This window comes from Dromaius novaehollandiae, chromosome 1 (genome assembly GCF_036370855.1).
Source record: "Dromaius novaehollandiae isolate bDroNov1 chromosome 1, bDroNov1.hap1, whole genome shotgun sequence".
Classification (NCBI taxonomy): Eukaryota; Metazoa; Chordata; class Aves; order Casuariiformes; family Dromaiidae; genus Dromaius; species Dromaius novaehollandiae.
In genome coordinates this window covers 138,968,130-138,989,583 of record NC_088098.1, presented here as the reverse complement: position 1 = coordinate 138,989,583, position 21,454 = coordinate 138,968,130, and the positions used below count along the sequence as shown (strand labels likewise).

The 21,454-nt window shown below is 38.3% G+C and overlaps 1 protein-coding gene across 4 annotated transcripts in view; it reads right to left on the bottom strand.

Moving 5' to 3' along the window:
- The window catches only part of ARHGAP6 (Rho GTPase activating protein 6), a 344,640-nt gene that overhangs the window by 8,663 nt on the left and 314,523 nt on the right, over positions 1-21,454 (bottom strand). For all 4 annotated transcript variants that reach the window (XM_064500415.1, XM_064500420.1, XM_064500421.1 and 1 more), the window contains 6 exons: positions 19,342-19,537; positions 16,042-16,097; positions 12,328-12,478; positions 11,009-11,157; positions 7,532-7,711; positions 2,298-2,395 (listed from right to left, as the gene is read on the bottom strand). In XM_064500415.1, the coding sequence (XP_064356485.1) occupies positions 2,298-2,395; positions 7,532-7,711; positions 11,009-11,157; positions 12,328-12,478; positions 16,042-16,097; positions 19,342-19,537 (830 nt within the window). The remainder of the gene's footprint in view (positions 1-2,297; positions 2,396-7,531; positions 7,712-11,008; positions 11,158-12,327; positions 12,479-16,041; positions 16,098-19,341; positions 19,538-21,454) is intronic.

Here is a 21,454-nt window from a genome sequence, read left to right as displayed (position 1 = left end):
CAAGGAAGCACGACCTTCAGAAAAGTTAGTATGAGAAGAAAGTCTTGAAGTTGTTTCCACACATTATGTTATGAAGCTGAATAGCTTCTTTTCTGATAAAGATTGACTCAAGACTATGTAAAGTTTTCCATTCCAGGAATCCAAATTTGGAATCTAATCCTGAGCACATGATCAGCAAAATCCCATGAGTAGTATAGATATGTTTTGAAGGCTCGTTTTATGAAAGTTAGGCAAATATCTTCCTGTTCTCTGTTGCCTCCCACTTCTTACAGGAAAAACAACCATTTGTGTCTGCAGCCACAAAATTGAGATTATGTTCTGAAATGGGTTCATCTCTTAAGAGCATCGCACTCCTAGCAATAAGACTAAGCAAGAGCCCCTCTAATTGCCTAGAATATCTTAACCAAGAAGTTGCAATCACAGTGAAAACATATTTCATTAACATTAAGAACAAATCATTTACATGATAGCAGAGTAGAAGAAAAACAACAGTTTTTCCTATCTCAGTGATATTTCAATCTGTCCATTACTGAAAATACAATAAATAGGTACTACAGTACCTATAGGTTCCTGCTTGGTTTAGTAACCTATTTTTACAGAAACTCTTTGTCAGTTGTAACCAGCTTTGCACAGAGGATCCAATTTCTCCAGTAGGAGTGCATGTTGGCTGAAAAGTAAGGAAGCTCAGGGAAAAGTCAATTAACTTAGAGACTACTCTGAGCAAGACCTAATAAAAATCTGTTACATCCACAACAGTTTGTGACATAAATTTATGCTCAATTAGTACATGTATCCACATGTGAGACAATTATGTGTCTCCATAATATATAGATGGTGAAATCTAGCATGAAGTTTTTGATTGGCTTGAGTTTGAAATAACACGATCACTCCAAACCAAGGGCTTAAACAAAGAAGCCTCTGCAGCGTACCACGTTACCATATGTCATGTGATTTGCAGTCTCACTCCTAACTGTGGTATTAGCCCATGGCAAATGTGAAACAAGTGTGAAAATAGTAAAGGTAACCCTAATTATCCTGTATTTATTGTGAACTAAATACACACACATGGATAGTTTTGTCAGTCAGAGATAAGCTAACTGAAATTACTTTGTATCTGTGGTACACTAAGAAAACATACACAGGCAATTATCACAGATCCGATGATATGTGATAATTTGCTACTGCACATTATGAGCTCATGTAGTTAAGCCAATAGACCAATAAAATCCTTTACAACACACAACACATTCTGCATTTTTTCAGTTTTCATAATTAAAGAAGGCTTTTTTTCCCCCACATGGTAATTACATTATTTCTTTCATATCTCTTCCTGTAAAGCTAGGCATACTATTACGTTACATCCAACTGTATAATGTTCAGAGGGAGAGAAAAAAAATCATAGCTAATAGACTGTAGAAATTCAAATTTAGTTGTGTTCTGAACGTGCTAGACACTTTCCACACACAGGAAGACTAAATCCAATCTGTGCCAGAGAATTTAGAGTCTTGGGAACCTCATTAGAAATGACTTCAAGCAACACTGTCAAATTTTGTGATTTTAGGGTCTGGTATATTGGGACTCATTAGCATAAAGGCAATGACTGTGTATCCTGTGAGAAAGCCAGGAATCCTGTCAATCCAAATGTACAAAGTCATAGCGTTAAGGCACACAGGTGTAGGCTTACGTACACCATACACAAAGTTGGAATATATTATGTATCATAACTGCAATAGTGACTGGTGTGATTTTTTTTCCTCTTTTTATCTTTCACAAAGCATATGATTAAATAAGGTCCAAAGACTCTCCATATCCCTTCTGCTGCAGCAGTCACCTTGTTTACAATGTCCTATCTCTGTTGGAAGTGTATACAATAGGAAGAGAACAACAAACCGGTCAAGGGGCTAGCCGTGATTCTGTTAAGGCACTCTGGGGTGTGTTTCAAGGACACTAATACAAGCCTCCTGTTACCGAAGGCACAAGACGACAACAAACCAAGACATGAACCAGCAGATCACTAGACTATCCTGTCAGATAATAGTGCACTGAATAGTTTTATGTACACATAATTCTCTGCAGCAGAATGCAATCTTTTCTTTGAATTGGGAAACAAGATTTGTCTTTAGAAAACACTGTACAAGCGTTGTAATTTCTTTGGCAGAGTCAGTGTAAGGGGAGCGTATTTCTACTCCGCTATAGAGAATGTGTAAGAGCTGTGGAAAACTAGAACCTTTTGAACACTTCCAGTGGGACATAGAAATTCCCAGTAGAAACAGATGATGAAAAAACAGATTACTCACGATGACTGGGAAGCTTTCCTCCTCAACAAATAGTCCACAACATCTGGGTCAGTCTCTAACAGGCTAATAAGCACTTCATTCTGTAGGTCAGGGGAAACCTATGAAGACAACAACATAAAATATTTAATTAGAAATGAATATCCTTTCACATACACTCGTTTTGACGCTATGCTTACTCTAAAAGATCAAATACAAGCACATTTATAGAGTATATTAAATAAATATTCACAAGCTTCCACTTAAAAGAGAAATTTCATGTAACACGTATAAGTAGGACTAAAGATAACTTTGTACAACAATGTCAAATACTAATTACTGGTGAATATCCCACTGATGTCTACTACACTTTGGTATTATATCTGCAAACAACAATGGGATTATTCATGTATTGCAGTCTCAAAAGCTCCAGTTCAACATCCTCACCTTACATCCCCTTTCAAGTGGCATTAATCACACAGGAAAATGGAGTTTCTAGCCCTCTGAAGCCACGCTATTTTAGTTACACACAGACCATCAGGTGCCTTTGACTACTGTACTAGGGAGATGTGTTTACAGCACAGATGGTCATCACTAATCTGCCTATCTGATATACATTTGCTTAAATTACTGAGTTTGTCTATCTATAACTCCGGTTTACGAGTAGATCCTGTTGGATCTCCAGCCAGTCTGGTTTTTGGGTAGCAGCAACAGGTTCAGTCAGAAATTGTGCCCTCTTCACTCAGAGCTTGGCATCCTAATTTGCCAGCTCTCTCTAATGCACTTTCTATGGAGATAAATGTCAAAAACACTTGATGGCTTCAGCTGGTGCAGGATATGGCAACATCTCCTGGGCAGGTAACAGGAATGGCACTCCAGTGTGTTTGTCCCCATCACACTGGAACATTCAGCTCACCCTTCACAAGACTGAAACATGAAACCATCTGAGCAACTTGAACTAACAGCCCAGGTTCACCTATGATGGATGGAACTGGAGGCACAACAGTCTCAGCAAGGGGTCATCAGCTGTGCCATCTGCTTCTGGATGCAATTTGTCAGAATCTAAATCTCTTGACCTTCAGGTCACACTGCACGGTCCATTTGTTCTCCCTGACATTTACTGGGAAACAGGACTAGAATTACTAATGATTCCTCAGGGGAATACCTTGGTTTGGGAGGTATTTAGGGTGTGAAGTTACAGATTGGGCACATTTTTTAAGAGAGGAGATAATTTGGAAATAAATGAAGATATGCATCATTTAATTCAAATTGATTCAAAATCTCTATGAAAAATACGTGTAACTACCTATGACTTTTTGTCTTCCAATTTTTAGTTTTATATTTGGCATCTAAGCTGGAAAAATACCTTACTGATGGGCATTTATACACCAGTCTTTAAATAAATTATCTTCTTTCTATAGGAATACATTTTGGGAAACCTGTCACCCTGTGACTTCTCAATTTAGACAGCTTTTCTGTAAAACAGAATTCACGCCAGATAAAATTTGAAGGTAAACCAGAGTTCATGTCTTTCTGTGTGTAACTTACTATCCAGTTTAGTATCAAGCTGCTAAACATATAAGAATCTATTAAATGGACTTTTTCAGCAAAATAAAAATACATTTTTCATTATTTAAAAAAGTCTTCCATTCCATAAAAGTAAATATGAAAAAAGTTCCTGCACACTGAGGACATCTGAGAACCCAAAGCTTACAGTTAGATCAAGTTATAGGGTTTTTATTTGAATGAATGGGGCCATTTTAATCTATGATCCCTTAGCTGGATTTCTATTGATGGTCTTCTTGCTAGCTGCTGGGGTTTGGGTTTCTTCCTGTGGACCAATTTATTCCAGTTTAATTAACTAACTTACAAATGTAGAAATAATATACCTGTAATTTTAAACTTAAGCTTATGGGGAACCCCTATATGGGTATCTCTGGAAGATGCTACAGAGCTGCAATAATTCCTCAACTGGCTGTGGTTGAGTAGATGGATGAAAACTTAAGGTTAATGGACAGAAGGGTAAGGACACACGGGAAACCAAGGCACTGCTGAAACAACAGCTGCTGCAGCTGCCGAGAACATCCTCGGACTGATCAGAGGCTTTGGGGACTGCCCAGGCTCCTATGGAGTGGAGGGGAGGAGGTACGGTGAGATGTGGGTGCTATGCAGGAGTCACAGCTGTTGCATTTGGGCACAGAACAAGGGACCCTCAACCTCTCCCCTTGGTGCTACTGCAGTGGCACAGAGAGGCAGCCTGTGACGGCCTCCCCAGTGGGGAGGACGCAGTAGTCATTGACAACAAAAATTAAGAGATTCCAGGCACTATGTACTGCTGCTTTTTTGTGGCAGGGCTTGATTTGGGAACTGGGAGCTGTAAATGCATGACTGAGCTGCTGAATGCATTACTGTAAGCCCTTTTTCTCTCCATTCCTCATGCCACGACGAAGCCAACAAGGCAAAGTGTGTGGTTGAATTCTGCCGCTCCGTATCCAGATGCTAGGCTCTTCGTTCAGAGACTGGCAAAAAATAGTCCTTTGCACATTCCTGCACAACATTTTTATGCAACTCTAAGACTCACTGTAATTGATAGGAATTGGAGAGGGAAGTCCTGAAGAGCAATGAAGCAAGGCAAGAACCCATCTTCTCTGCCTAATCCATGTTTGCATATTGCTGATGTTAATGAGAATTGCTTGAATTCATTTTAGAAATATAAACGGTCCCTGGTAATCTGGGTTCTTCTGACAAATGGAACCTTCCTGACCCACCAGTAAGTCAGAATCATTCTGATGTTTGCGGTCTAGGCTACATAACGCATCCTGATTTCCAAGGTTTTATTTCACAAATGTGGCTCCAGTTTCAATGCGGAAGCCTGTCAGAGTTTTATAACTTCCCCCCAACACATAAATAACAGAAAACAAAACAAAACAGAACACAAAAACACCTTGGCAATAATACATTGTAGGTTATAGCTGCAGCTGAATGGTCCAGTCCAGATGTTTCTCTTTTTGTAAGTAGTACAAACGTCAAGTATAAACAGCAGTCCTGGCTTGGCCCCACTTCTATGGGTTTGGGAAACGACTTGCTGCTGCCTGTTTTCAAATGATCAGTTTTATTACAAATGTACAGTTTTTTTCCTATCAATGCATCAATTGCCAAAGGAGGCACTGGGATAATTGTCTTCAGAATACAAAAAGTCTCTTTGTGTTGCGTAACAAAACATCAAAAAGTTGAAAGTAAACCCTGGTAGAAGTTTTATGAAACAGTAACTAGAAGCAATTTGACACAATCATACATATCAAGTATCACGGGTGAGTCTAGACATTAATCCAGAAAACAGGCTTTGCCAAGTTGTTTGTTAAACTATGGCACTGGGAAGAGCAAAAGTACCCAGCGATGCTTATCCGTTGGACATTCATGACAACTCAGTGTATTCCACTGAGTTCATTCATTCCACATCAGTGTATTCCAGCTCTCAGGAGAACATCTGAGTTAGGTTTGCCTTTCTCTCACATGCAGCTAGCCTCTTAGATTGAAACCCATATCCACAGATTTTAATCTCTCTCCACACTCTGAAAAAGCTACTCCAGAAAACAGAAGAAAACTCTTTCTATTTCTTCCACACCACATGTAAACTTCAGGTAAAACTTCCAATCATTGAAGAGAGAGAGGAATAAATCTGTCACAATTAAGAGTCCATGTGTAGGTTAGTCTAACCCTAGGCCCCAGCCTTTCCACATTAAAAGTCAGAATGTGTGCCTGAAGTATTATGTGCTGAGATGAGGCTGTTCCATAAAATGTTTATAAAGAGAAATTAAAAAAAAAAATACTTGAAGTATGCTTATTCAAGTATTATTTTAAGCTTGCTGTAACAAAATCATCAATGCCAGCTATGCTCTAGACAAGCAGAACTTCTCACAGGACTGAAACTCTGTTACTTTTTTTTGCTGTGGAAGGAAAAATAGCACCTAAAATTTTCCTGAACCGTGAGAAGCATTAAAAAGAAATAAAAAAAAAGATTTCTGAGTGTCTCACTGGAACAAGAACAAAAATAATGCAAAGGATATAATGAAAGGCAATACAGTGTGAAGGAAAAGATGACAAAACCACAACGTTCATCTGAGGCTAAGATCAGACTCAACGGACAGGGCTCAGGATTGCTTTCTCATGCTCTTCTCGCTGCTGAAATCTGGTAGGCATCTTGCCCTGACAGTCCTAAATGCCCACAGTCCAGGCTTGTCTATCTTCTGTCCCTGGCTTTCTATCTAGCACCCAGTTTTGCTAAAGCACTGAAGGAGGTTTCCAGAGCAGTCTTCATTCTTCCTCTGGTTTTGGGATCACCTCAGTATGACATTCAGTGCTGTTTAGTTACAAGACACAACAAACCAAACTATTTTCACCTTTTCAAGGCTTAAGCTTTTGTTAAGACATTTATGTCTACCAAAAGGAAGACAGGATGGTACTCACCACTAAGTTTGACTAGCCTCCACTACCCCAGAGGAAGGTGCTCTCTGTCTCTGGCACAAATCATGCTAAGCTGACTAATAATTTTATCGACAATAAGAGAAAAAGAGAAGGCCATAGAATGAACTGTCCTGGACACTGCTAGGCACCATGAATACGGTTCAACTAAGCTGCATCTTCATCAGGCAACAGCATGTAGGAATTATTTGGCAAAAACATGTCCAGGTTCATGGCCATTTTCCCTTATATGAAGAACTTTCTCCCTTCAGCAAAAGAACAGAACCCAGGAACTACACAGGTTTATGCTTTACTCCTCCTGTGTAACAGACAAATAAGAAAGCTTTGCCTTTTTTCCCCATCCAACCAACAAGAAAGTCTTTGACTGAGGAAGGTCACTCCTTACAGTAACTAAGGATCCTGTGGCCATGAGGAGCAAAACGGTCTCCCAACTTCTGAAACTGAGAGGTGAAAGAGCATTTTCAGTCTTTTCTTTGAAGCTAATGAGCAAGTCTGGTTTAGTACACAATTTCATCTTTTCCACAGAGAAATCTTCTAAGAATATATTTTATCTACATAGACCACTCTGGTCAAGATGCAAGTATCCATTTTTAATATTATTCCTTACTGCAAAGCATTCTCCCTGATATAAGGATATTTTGCCTGTTTACTAATTCTAATCACCCCTCATTTAACACAGTTTCATTTTTCATCACAGTCCATTTTAATACCAGCCAAGTATTTGCTCATTTGAAGTCTGAAATGCATAGGAGTAACATGAAGAAACATCCACCTACCATGAAAAGGGCTTCATAGTTTTCAATCATCTTTTGTACAACAGCTATGATAGCGGTACTCTCTTCAGCTCGAGCTGAACTCTGAACAGTGAATTCTTTGTCTGTAGATTTCTGCTTGTGCAACAGGTTAGGGCCAAAGATAGTAGCCAGGTTGAGTGATGTCATTTTGTTCCCAGTAATCTAGAAAAGAGAGTATAAATGAGGAGGTTTGACATATATGGACACGTATGTATCTACACACAGAGAGAACATTTGGCAGATGGTTCATTCACAAAATCAAAAATGTGTGCTAGGTCAAACAGAAAACGAACACCTTTTGTAAATGTTGGAACACTTTGTACAGCTCTGCAATAAGCAATGTGAATTTTCTGGACAGATTTACAAATGGACCGGAGCAGCAGAGGGTAAAAATGCTCCCTGCTCTTAACTCCCTGAATGCCAGCAGTAGCATACTTCATTTGAATTCCGGGAACACCCTTCCTAGCTCACTACCTCAACGCATTACTGTCTCTTAAGACCAAATACTGAAAATTGCTGGCTTTTCCAAATAGTACTGATGATTTCAAATGGAGGAATGAAAAGCACAATTTTTCCCCTTTGAGTAGTTAAACAGTTTAGATAATTGATACTTATTATTTTGATCAGTATTTTCTTGTTTGCTTTTTTGTTTTCCAGAACATGTCGAATGTTTGGTTGGGTTTTTATTTTTTTACTTTCTTCTACTTTTACAACTCTGTGCTCAAAGAAGCAATAGTCTCCTGATTTGGGAGGAGCTAGAAGGCTAGTATAAATATTAGACTAGACAGAAATGATCTGAAAAATATGTAATACAACATATTTTAAACCAAAATTTTAAAAATTGACAAAATTGTCATTATAATACTTCTTTTTTGCTCTTCTGCTATTCTTTTAACATGGCAAAAAGCAAGGGTCACACGCTTCCTCTCTGTGTCTCCATTTGGTTGCTATTCTGGGAATGCAGAAGAAGCTGCCAGCAGTTTGACTATATAAGACTCTAAGTGAATTTCAGCTGTTGACAATACTTATTGCAGGTTTTTTTTAAAGAAAAAAAAACATACGAGCTATTTTTCACTTGTTTCAGTTACATCTGAACTAATTAATTAAATAAAAAAATAGAACAAAGCACAAAATAAAAGAGGCAAGAAAAGAGCGTGCCAAGAAATGAGTGGCACAAAATGAATCTTTTCAACAATATTGTAATTCTTTTGTTGCTGGCCATTTACTGAATGTTGAACTTGAAACTGTAAACCAACTTTACCTCATTTATTTTTTACAGACTTCAACTAGATTGCATAGAGACGTTGGTAAAATGAGCTTTTTTTCCTTTTTTTTTTTTTAAATTGGTGGGACCATGATGCAATTTTGAAAAGATACCTGCACTAAGCAGGTGTGTGAACAGTCACAACAAACGTGATGGCTCTTAGGTGAGAGATTCATCCTGGCATGGCTGTGAGCATGTCACCCTCCCTGGTTTGCGCACCACTAAGCACCTGGCTGCCTTTGGGATGGCCTGCCTGGGCACAAATACTGTCAGAGTACTAAGCCACCAAAGATGCACAGGCACGTGGATCCTGCAGTGTGCCGGGGCAGCCTCTGTCTGTGCCTGGATCCGCATCTGCAGGCGGTCTGTACAGTGAGTTTCGTCTTAAGGGCAGTCTCAGGGCATCCCTTAAAAAATGGTGTAAACATATCCACTGAAATTAACCAAATGAGTCACTTTAATAAAGTTAGTCATCTGTCTTCATCTTGGTGAGAGAAGGGCTCTCTCTCGGAAGAAAGTCCTGTGTGCCAAAGCTTGTCTGCTTTTCTTCCAGTGATAGCAAACAGTCCAATAAAATACTTTCTCTTGCCCTGTATGCCTTTATTCACTTAATCATTAATGAATAGCTTAAACAATTGCAAGTAGAATACTGTATTATCTATAAAAGATATCCAATTGCACATAATATTCCTTATGTTTACAATACTGCCAAGATGGCTTACATAAATTTGCCTTGCCAAAGTACCTGCAGCAGAGCTGATGTACTGTTAAGGGGAATGAAAACGCTTGTATTTCAGCTGATGTGCCAAACCGACTCTCCTAAGCAGCATCAGCCCCTAGCCCTGCAATAAGATCCTCCTGGGCACATTCCTGAGCCAACAGGGAACTCTTTGCTGGATCAGGGGGACCAAGACCTTAGCTCTCATAGATATGCGACATTTTTAGCACAGAAATATTATTACAGGCTGCTCTTTTAAAATGTATTCCATTACAGTGGTACAGTTTTCTACCAAATCCTTGCTGCAAATGCAAATAATAGCATTTAAGGTGGGTTTTAAAATGAAAAAGGCCTTCAAGTCATATCCAGCACATTTGAAAGTTAGGACTTCAGACAGAAATTGGGCAAAATTCAGTCTCAAAGTGCCTACTCTTAAATCACAATCAACTTATAAAGGTGTCCAAAACTGAGAGAAGTCATCAGGGTTCTCTGTATGGAAGATGACATTCTCTAGGAGTTTCGACATCGTCTCAGAAGTAACCTGCTCAGGTAAGTGACTCAAACACCTTAGTCTCTGTTGCAGTTCAGAGGACAGAGAAGTCTCTCACAGAAATAAACGAGTACAATTTTGTCAAGCAGTGACAGACAGTATTCATCTCATTCAAAAATATTACTACAGCTGTTGCCTTTTGCAGAGCAGCCCACTGGTTAAAGCATTTTCCTAATACAAAAATGAGAAGCCTGGATTTTCAGATCTTCTTGGTGTGATGGGCTCAAATGCACAAGTCTCAATGCCCAGAAGTACTCCTACGCCACACAGTTATGCTGTATTCTTGTCTCCATGGGATGGGTGCACTTCAACCTCTCTGTTGAACTTGCTCCAAACAGTGAGAGTAAGGATGGTGGAAGGAAACTAGGCAACGATGGACCTGACTCCCTCTAGTGGCTAAGTCCATTGTATGGAATGGGGAGGGCTGGAGTTCCTGTCCTTTATTCTTTACTCTTCATTGCCCAGTGCACACAGGGAAATCAAAGGAAAGAGAAATGAACTGCTGTGTCCAAAGTTCATAAAATAAAGGAATAGCAGAGAATGAAGAGAGAATGAAAAAGCAGACCTTTGAATGCCCTGACAATTTTGTATGAGAATATTTTTTCCATAGAATATAATAGGATAAAACAAGGGAAAAAAAAAGGATGGATACCATTAGATGCTCTTAACAACAAGGCCTATCAGGCTGTGAATCTCCCAAAGGAAGTGATGGATGCCTTTCTGATTAAATCATATAAAAACTAAAGTCACACAGCCCTAAGAACATAGTGTAGTAAACAACTAAATGGCAAATATGTGAGCAGGAATATTAAATCTCTCCTATCTTTCAGGGGGTATGACACCATCGTGATTGTTTCACAGCTTTAAAGAACTCTTTTTAGACCACTAATTAAGCAATGTTAAAGGACATAAATGACCTGCACTTACCTCTTGGCCATCTTTATCTGTGGTGTCTTCTGCGTGGCCTGCCACTGTGGAGAGGAACTGCAGCAGTCGGTGTAGGGTATCGCAGTTACAGGGAGGTAGGAGATAAATGAGAAGCTGTAAGGTGCTTAGCTGTTCATCTGGCTCTAATACTAAGAGGGAAAAAATACATTCTAAGAAAAGCACTCCAACTAACCTAAAAGCAGAACAAATATACTGTTCCCAGCCCAAAGGAAGGCATAAGAATAGATTTGTTTATGGATCACTTTCCTTATAATGTCAGAAGAAAAATTTTATGGAAATATCAAAAACATAATAAATATTGCTACGGGATTTTTGTTTTAGTTTGTCAGATTTTTGCTCACAGGTTTACATGAGCTTTTCCCAGTCTCTAGGGGAGCTGAAAATCCATGTTCCACATTCCATCACTGTCACTGAACACAAAATTTTGGTTTGGTTTTCTACTTACTACATTCATTTAGGTATAGCTACTGTTATACAGGACAACATTTTGAAGCATTCCAGTCCAGTTTATGTTTTAGCCATTTAAAATTGTTTTTTCTTACCATTTCATGTCTTACAGTGGGACTGGGAAACTGGAAAAGCAACTAGAAAGACCAAGGAAACTCTACACTCTCTGTAGTCTCTTCAACCACCATCACTTTAACCATCTAAAATGCAATGGTAGCCAGTAGCACAGGTGGGGCAAAGCCAGGATGTCTCATACGTGAGACCTCAAAAGAATTTGAAGAACACATACCAAGCAGCAGCATAAGCTTGAAGGATCCAAGTTTATTTTCTCTCAAATTTGTGAAAGTCTGGAACCAGCTGCTAGCATGAGCCAACATGTTTGGGAGTATGTAATACGAATGCTCTGAGGACCATTAATTATCATGAAACTTGAACTTCTGAAGCTAGATTTTTGAAACCAGACTGGAATTTTGGTCAGTGAACAGCTACAAAAATTAAAAACATTAATGATGCTAAGGAACAGGATTCAAATGGGATTCTGTCATCTGCTACTGCAGAACCAATGACAAGATCAGGCTTTAACAAATCACATGAATCATATCCTATATACAAATATAAAAAAATGTATCAATAGATATAAGTGAAATCTCTATTGTTCTAGTCTTCTGGGCTATACCTACACAGCATGAAAACCAAGGAAAGACCTTAGCAAATTATAACATACAAATATTTGAAGCGAACCAAGGCTAGAGAATTAAATGCACAGAAAACATAATATGGATAGTGGAGATTACAGAATTCAAAGAGCTAAACTTTTGAAAACCAGTAAGTCACGATGCTGCGAAGCTCACAGAGAGTGTTGATGAAAGGTGTATAAAGTTCTCTGGTGAGAAGTGGGTCAGGCATGTCACGTAGAAATTCCTTTAATAAAGCAGCAACGTCATGAACGCTGTGCTCTTCATCTAACACAACATCTATGCCTCGGTCAAACTCTTCACGTAACTGAAAAAGATCATGACAAAAAAACCAGTCACTCCTCATTGTCCCAATTATTATGTTCCAACAGAGAAGATCTTTTAAAATGTAGATTTATCCATTTGCTCTTTCCAGATGGCAGAAGACTAGTTTTTGGAAAGGTCAAAAATATAATTGATGTTTAATTGCTGCTTATTCGCTCAAACAGAATTTAAAGTTTGTACTGGACTGTAATAAAATACTTCCTTACAACTAATACATGGCACTTTTTTTATGAAAAAAGGCACATAAGTAAATTTAATGTTTGTAGAAATGTGAGATTAGTATCACAGGCAGAAACCAGGGAGAATGAGGAAAACTGCAAGACAGGCTTTCTTGTACCTTACTGCATTGTCCCAAGATCTCAGGATCAGTGTAAAAAGACTAAAAGGCACATTTCGTAACGTATATGGTTTTGTACCAAAACATTAATAAGAATAGTAAGACAGTGTTAAAGGCCACCAAAACTCACATTTCTTCTGTGAATTTAAATGGTATTTGAACATAAGCAGCAAGTACCCATGTTCACTAAGACTTCATGGCACTTGTCCACACACATCCTCTTCCACTTTCCTGATTTAGTTATATTTGCCAAGTGATCACCACTAAGGAGTTAACAAACACCAGACTAAAACCATCATGAGCTACTGCTATTTTTCCAGCTACAGTCCCCACACAAAATATTGTGCAAGTCAAAGGCATCAAAATTCTCAGAGGCAGAAGAAAGCACTCTCCCACATCTGACATGCCTTATGAAAAGATAAAAACCTGTCTTTCTGGAGAGACTTCCCAGCACCAATAGTAGAATTTGACACATACTTTCTTCCAGCCAAAAGCTCCATTTCTTACTGTCATGTTCATTTTGAAAATAGCAAAGAAGTTTTAAAACTACTTCCTAGGAAAATTTCATATCTTTGCTGATACTATGAGGAATCATCTCACACATATCTTCTCTTGAGAATAACTATAGCTAAATCTAACTGAACAACAGGAAATTTCAGATACCAACCTCCTTTAGCAGGATTAAAATATATAACGGACACATTATAGGGAAGAAAGAAGGTAAAACACAAAGAAACTACGTGCCTGTGATAATCTGTGGCAAATCTTAATCACAGGCAAATCTATGTGAGAGTAGATAGGGTGTAGGAATGTAGAAAATCTCGTATTTTCTCTTGTAAGCGTGCCTTCCGTATCGGGTATGAAAGGCATTCTGTAAAAGCTGGAGTCTCCTTTCTAATTTGTTAAATAGGATTATTATTAATTAGTATCATTAATACTAATCATGAATAATCATAATTAATGCTCAATAATTAGATGTGTTATTAAGACTAGGATTTTTTCTTGCAGATTGGTGGTAAATGTGGAACATCACTGTGGAGCACCATCAATTACCTCTCCATCCAGAGGACTGCATCTGCACAGCTACAAAAGCAACTGAGGAAACAGATTTGCACTGCATCAGGAATTCGGACTTCCTAAATAGCTGTCTGAATCATAAATTGCTGCTACAGCCTTGAATATAGCACTTCTCTTTTGTTAGCCCCATGAGGCCTACAGGGATGCCATAATTAGCACAATATCAAATAATCATCTGTGGAACAGGGACACATTTCAGACCGAGGTACAACAGCTGTGAAAAAGCCATATACTTCGATGTTTAAGCCTTAAGTCTCACGGACTTCAATCGCAGTGAATGCTTTCGGAAAGTGCCCCTGGGGAACTAGAGTGCAGCGTGTAAGACATGGGAGCCGAGGACATCCCAGCTGGGAGAGGCAGCAGCCAGCAGCACTCAAGCCATCGGGCCCTGCGGGGAGGGCTGCCCTCTGTCCGCTCAGCAACACTGCTCTGCTCATGCAACTATATCTTTTCTGGGCACAAGGTAGTACCTGGCATGCGGCCGTACCACACATAGCACACGGAGCCAACATTAGCACGGGAATCTGTGCCCTACACTCCACTGAACGTGAAAAAGCTCTGCGGTGGTTCGTAAAAGACATGCTTGCTCTAAATTTTCTTTCCCTGCTCAGCAACAGCAAACCCTGCTGGCACATTTACTTATTGCAACAAAATGCAGTTGAAATAGGATGTTTTCTAACTGGGGAAGTGAGGGGAGCAAAACTATGCCTACTTTCTATACAAGAAAAACTAATGAACAGCTGCAAAAGCACAACAAAATGTAAGTATTGGGTTTGGCTGTCCATGGTTCAGAAAATGAATGGAATTTTAATTGAATCCAGATTTTCGCATGTGTTCATGTTGACAGCATTTATTATTGTAACTGCAAGGGCCAAGCTCACACTTCCATGTTGTTTAATAAAATAAATTAGTTCACCTAATTCAATAAATTAGTCTATGTAATAGAATACATAAATAACCAAATCCCTTGATTTCCTCAGCTTTTGAAAACACAGTAAAAGCAAAACTGCTGAAAGTCAGTGATGTTAAAAATGAGGCTTAGCTTACAAGCAAATGATCACAAGCTCTCTCTCTGCTTTTTTCCAGAGGTATGAGGCAATTGTACTCATCCCTACATAATAATATATGTTTTGTCATTGAGGCCTGCAATACAAATGACAGGCAACTTACTCTTCCATACTTTTGTGGTATATCAGCCACTCAGCAGTAGAAACTGGAAGAGAGTAAATTACAAATCAACAGGTTATGCTGTCCCACCGGTCAGAATGGAGTCAAATTAGCTATTCAAGGTAACTTTCCGGAGAGCCAACCGTTACGTTGTGTAGTTTTGCAACACAAAATTTATTTTGGAGATCAGATGCAGTCAAGCCTTTTTTTGCTCTTATTTGGTCTTTTATGCCAGGGGTATTTTCCTGCAACTTTTAATTTTCTCCACTAAGACTCACATAAACATTAAGTGCTATTCTCTACTATTTTGTCACTTCAACATGTACAGGACTTCTGGGAATAACAACGAAATAACTAGACTGAGGAAACACCCACTTCTCTCTTTGTCCCTGGAACCTAACTGTATACTATCTTTGCTTTTTCAGCATTTGGCTGAGACTAGGACTTGGATGGGACTGCTCTGACCTTGAAGCTTAATAGGGGTAAAAGAAAGGTGAAATTTGGGAGCAGCAATTTGAGGGTCAAACAGATTGTCTTCTGCTTGCATATTTTCTCATACTGTAAGTTTTCCAAAAAAGATTTACAGTTTGGGTTTACTTTGGGAGCTTCAGCTGTTTCTGAGATGAAACTAGCAGCCAAGATTTTTTTTCCCCTACAGTGTAACCTTTGGAAAATTTCATCACTGTAGTTATTTAGATCTCCAACCCTCTGTAACTTCTGCAGAGCAAAACATACAACAACTGTTAACCTGCTGAGATCCTGACAAGGATTTCATCAAAGGCAGAAGATGACTGGACATGGCCTGTTATGAGCTATCACAAACACAGTAAAGTAACTGACACAGAAAGCCCTAATTTCACCAAGCGAGGAATGGGGAAGAAATCGCCTAAAAAGAAGGAAAAATATTTGACTGCATTGTAGCTGATGAGGGAAAAGCAATGACATTTGCATCCATATCCACTCACCTGTCTTACTCTCTTTTTTGAGCTTCCAACTCTGAATATTCCCACTGTCTGGAGACCTGCAAGTATAGCACATTAGACAACTGTTTTATTGTTTAATATTCTGCTGAAAGTTGCATTGAATCAAAGCAATCTGGGCTATTTTATGTACTTTGAGCACACAAATTTTCTACTTTGAGTAGAAAAAACCATATTCCTCTACAAACTCGTATACTTACCACACTGAGGCAAACCTCAGCTGCCTTGGAATAAGTAGTCATCCAGTGTATTTTTTAAGGACCTCACATCACCTAACCTGCAAAACAGCATCTAAGTGACATTTCCTGAGATGCCATTCTGAGATATTGAGGCACTGCTTGGCATTTGGAGGTGACACTTCCAGGAATGCTATCAAAGGAAATAGGCAATGAAATATCTGAATACTTGGAGACTGAGCTGGGTCTTTGAACATGGGAAGCAGTGGGTGTTTGGGTTGCCCCCTGGCTCTGTAGTGCCTATCATGACAAAGCTGAGAGTTTCCTTGGAAAGGTCATAAGCAGGCCACTCGGGCAGAGAGCCCTGGGAATTGTACAAAGTTTATAGGGCAGGAAGAGTTACTACATAAAGGGAAAGCTATAAAGCACTGCTGTACTCCAGGCAAAGTGCAGCATGTTTGCTTGTTACAGCATTTAGACTTTAAGCTATCTGGGAATAAGTGTTGCCTACTATTCTATGCAGAATCAGTTCAAACCTTCTTCTGGCCCTGCAGGTGTTACCAGAATATCAAAACAAGCAATAATATGTCGATGCTGAATGGGCAGATGCTGACAAATAACAGAAACTGAAAAATTTGACAGTAAATGAGGTGCTATGCTCTTTAGCAATGAGAATGTGAATGGAAATTTTAGAGACTCAAACACTTGTGTACATAACACCATTTTATACAGTTAGATATTATTTTCAAAAAAGGATGAGATTATCTACAAGCTTTGAAAAATTTATGGTTTGACAAAGTCTACTCTGCAGCATTAATCCTCTCTACTGACATAAAGGAAATGTAAAATAGCCTTGTAAAACAAATGCTTTTCTCCCTTAACAGCCATGAGGCTACACTTCCCTGCTGTAAATGTGTAGCTTTGCAGTGTTTGGAGTTGCAGATTCTCATCAGAGAAATTCAAATCAGATTCTGCCTTTTATTTTTTAATCTCAGCATGATACCTCCCTTAATTGACTGAATAACACAGAAGTAACTCAGTAAACCCAGGAACATTGGCAGGGAATCATGTGAGATCGAGATACTCACACTGAGCAAAAACTGGAAGCTGGTTACCAGCTCCTGCATGTTCATACAGTATCTGTTTTACAAGAGGGGTCTGCAGGAAGTCAAGCTTTTACAACTCTAGGACAACTTTACGACCCAGGGAGCACAGGGAGGTGTCAGTCTGCCCTCGATGGACTAGGCCATGTTTTTTAATAACTAAAAACATAAACAATTTTTATCATATAATACTGTTTCAAATGGTCTTACAACACACATCCCTGGGTGATTTTCTAAAGAAAATTGGAGTGAAAGGACTTATTCATATAGGGAAATGTTTTCAGAACCAGAAACTTGGGCAATCATATAGCTTGGAATGACGTTGCTACAGAATTGTTCCTCGACTAGAAAATCCTCTATTTCTCTAAAGCCAAAGAGCAAACAGAAGGTCTGTCCTCTATTGGTCTTTTATCATCTTTAAGTTTCTCAAAGTCATCCAATCTTGATGACAGTCGTATCATGGTGTTGTGGAAGACAGATTAAACTGAGCACTGAAGAACACTGATATATTTTGCAACAGATTAATCCAGAATTGCAGCTCTCTGAGATAAAAACAGATGTCTATCCCAAATTATCTTAAATTATTATGTCGTAGTATACTATACTGAATTTAGAAACCTATACACTTAGAAAAATACACAAAGAAACATCGTAAATTTTCTTTAAAAGGAAACTAACATAAAGCAAATATTTTAGTAAGGAGTGTTGTTTAGAAAAGAATCTTTGTTATTATAGCGGGTTAAGAGGATTAAACACTTAATCACAGATATTAAAATGACATAAAATCACAGTATCCAAAAGACACTGGGCTGGATGGCCTTTTTGGCTGACTCAGCTACTTTTATGTTCTCCAAAGTCAGCTAGCCTGGATTAAAGTGAAGAAGGTCATTCATCTCAGCTCTATACTTATTTGGTGGCCGTGATATCTAATCTCTATAAAAGGCTACTAATGACTTGCTGACAATGCCTTCCTTTATGTATTTGTAAGCAATGCAGTTTTCAATCATGTATTATAGAAGCTTGGCATTGTTGTTTAAATTGCAGTCCTTCATCTGCAAAAGTCTTTCATTTAGAATCAGCAAATGACTTCTTGCTCATCAAATTAGGCATCAAACACATCATTTGGCATTGCAGTTACCATAACTTAATGGTTTGTTTATTATCTGGACACATAATAACTCTGTCTTGCTGTGGCCAAGTTATTTCAATTTTTATAGAACATCTTTACAAGACAAAGATACAGTGGGAGAGATGTCAAACTGATACCTTGACTGAGTACTGCTTCTGCATTACAGAAAGCTTGTGGGAGGTTTGTGTCTGAACAGGAGCTCCAGAAAGATCATAAAGACATACGAAGAATATTGGCATGCGCTTATAATTCACTTCAGAGAAAGCAGGCCTGAGGCTGAGGCTGGTCAGTAGGACCCAAGCCAGGGACAAACTAGGTAGGCAGCCTCGCAGCCTTGTAGTGAAGAGGAAAAAAGCTTCTTGGAGCTTAATATAATTTAGCATGTGGGGTTTTTTTTTGTTTCTCCATACTTCTATCTTCAAATATTGTATCTAGTAAAGCCTTGCACTGTAGTATAAGCAGTTCATTTATCTTTTTACCGTAAGATCCACTGGTTGCTAAGATCGACTTCTGGCTGACTGGCACATCTCAGACTTTCCATTCTCAAGGTACAGGCGAACCTGCGGGGTGTAAAGAGCCATTCCTGCAGAGCTGAGCACTGCAGCACAAGATGAATGCCTCCAAGAAATGGCTCTTCCCCTATGTTGGATGGGCCAGTTTGCAAGCTTTTGGCATAGCTGCTCAATTTGGGAAGATATCCTCTAAGTAATCATTTGTGAGACAGTATCTTTCGCAAAGGCAAAACAGGAAGGAAAGTGTCTGACTTTTAAAGAAGCCCTTGCAATTGTAAGCTTATGCCTGTTCTTTTAAAACACACATTTATTTATATTATAATAAAAATATATCTGCCACTTCTGGGAAAATGAAATGTTCTTACCATGCTTTTCCAAGTGCTGGCAGCAACTATCTACAAGCCGAGGAACCTGCCTGTAAATAGGGTTCAGGCTCAGTTTCTTATCTCTTGCCTTTTCTTTCTTGCTTTGAGCTTCTGCTGGCAAAGAGAGCTGAAGAGCTTCTAACAGTCGTGACTGATTGTCATCAAGATCTGTAATAGAGTCCACAGACATTGCGCCCTGTAAAAGACACAGACACACGAACAATCAGTACGTCTGGAGAAATCTAAACGCTCCTAATCACAGCACCTTACCTAATAAAGACTTCCGGCTACCTACATGTTAAACAAACTAATACGAAAGCATATTTTGCTACACAGCTTTCATAAATGAATGAAGTTAGACAAACATAATACCAGTGTAATGGCTGGGAAAATCAGGACTGTTTCAATGCTGTTGCTACCACACTACAATGAATACAGATTAGATATAAAAAAACCCTAAATGCTTTCCACTCACTTGGCACACCCTTTGTATTATTGCAAGCCTACATATACTTCAAAACAAGGATCAATCAGGGTCTGTGTGTGCACCTTGGCAATGCAATATTAGTGTGCATGCATGTATATACAAATTTTTAAGCCAGATTTCCTACTTATCCCACATTTTGGGCAATTATATCAGTGAAAATGATGCAAATATATGTACATCCATGCACCACATACATTTCACTGGTTATACAAACAGATACAGCTGCAGAGATTGAAATAACTGTGTTATCGTAGTCCAAAGACACACCAGAGAAGTACAGAGGTAATTTTTTTTTTATAATTCTACTTCATGTATCTTGATATTTTATATTCTTTAAAATTCTAATGAAAGCTTTGAAATCCATGTTTGGGTTACAGGAAGGCACAAAAGTTCAAACAGTCTGTAAAGGATAAAGCACCACAAGCAGCAGGAGATTTCTGGAATATTTTAAAGTTCACACTTAAAAATGAAGATAGGTTTTTTCAAGCTACAAAACTACTGTCACTTCAAAATGACCATTTCTCTCACAGTCAGTCAATTTTTATTAAACTTACCAGGCAAAAATATTTTAGGCTTCTAAACAATAATTAAACAAAAAGAACAATTTCATCTTTATTATATTTAGCTATGATATTAAGTGTATCATACTGAAGTTTTCATGTTAGTGTCCTTTTTTAATTTAGATATTATTTCAAAATTCTCATTTAAAATATCTATTGTAAATTATTTTCTTTCCCTCTGAAACAAAGGATACATTTTACAGTGACCTAAATAAATTACAATGACCTTCAGCATAAGCATATGCTCAATAACAATAATAAAATAAGCATTTTTTTCTAGGAAAAAAATGAAGAAAATGTAAAATTTCCATCTAAAACTTTGCTGACAACTCTGATTTCTTAAAAACAAACTGTTCTATGGACAGATGTATATGTATTTCATAGACTATCTATGGAACCTCTAGGTCTATGAGATGAGAAGTGTTCAACTCCCAGGGAATTTCAACCTCTAGAGGTATTGTCTTCCACTAGCCTAGACGACTGAACTTTATAAAAATTTCCAGCTCATAGGCAACTCATTTAAAGTCCACTGAGACTTCAACTGAATTTTAAAATTTTTAGTTCATAGCATCTAAAATAAGCATCTAACTTCTTAGGTATAGACCTATTTCTTACAGCTTATGGAAGACTTATGAGTAAAACACACACTGAAGCTTTTAGATAAATTCTTTTTTTGTTTTTTGACCCACTTCTCTAAATAATTACTAGAACCTTTGAATGCAACTTCAATCTTGAGTTCTAATGTTTCTCAGAAATACACATGCTTGATTCCCTTTATCATTTCCTGCCAAAAGAAAACAAAAAACAAGTAAGATTTTCTGGCTATGATCCACGTGTGTAAAATTCCAAACTGAACAATTCTTCTATTTTGTTTTTAAGGATTTGGGAGCTCAGACATCAAAATTAGTTGCATATAGATAGAACATTATATTACAGACAAAACTTTCCAAGGCTTTCACTCACTGTACTCTTTTCCAGCTGAAGAACATCATGGATTACATCATGGGCTTCACTGGAAGCAAATCGAGGGCAATGCTGAGTGACACTGAAAATCCTATCACCATCC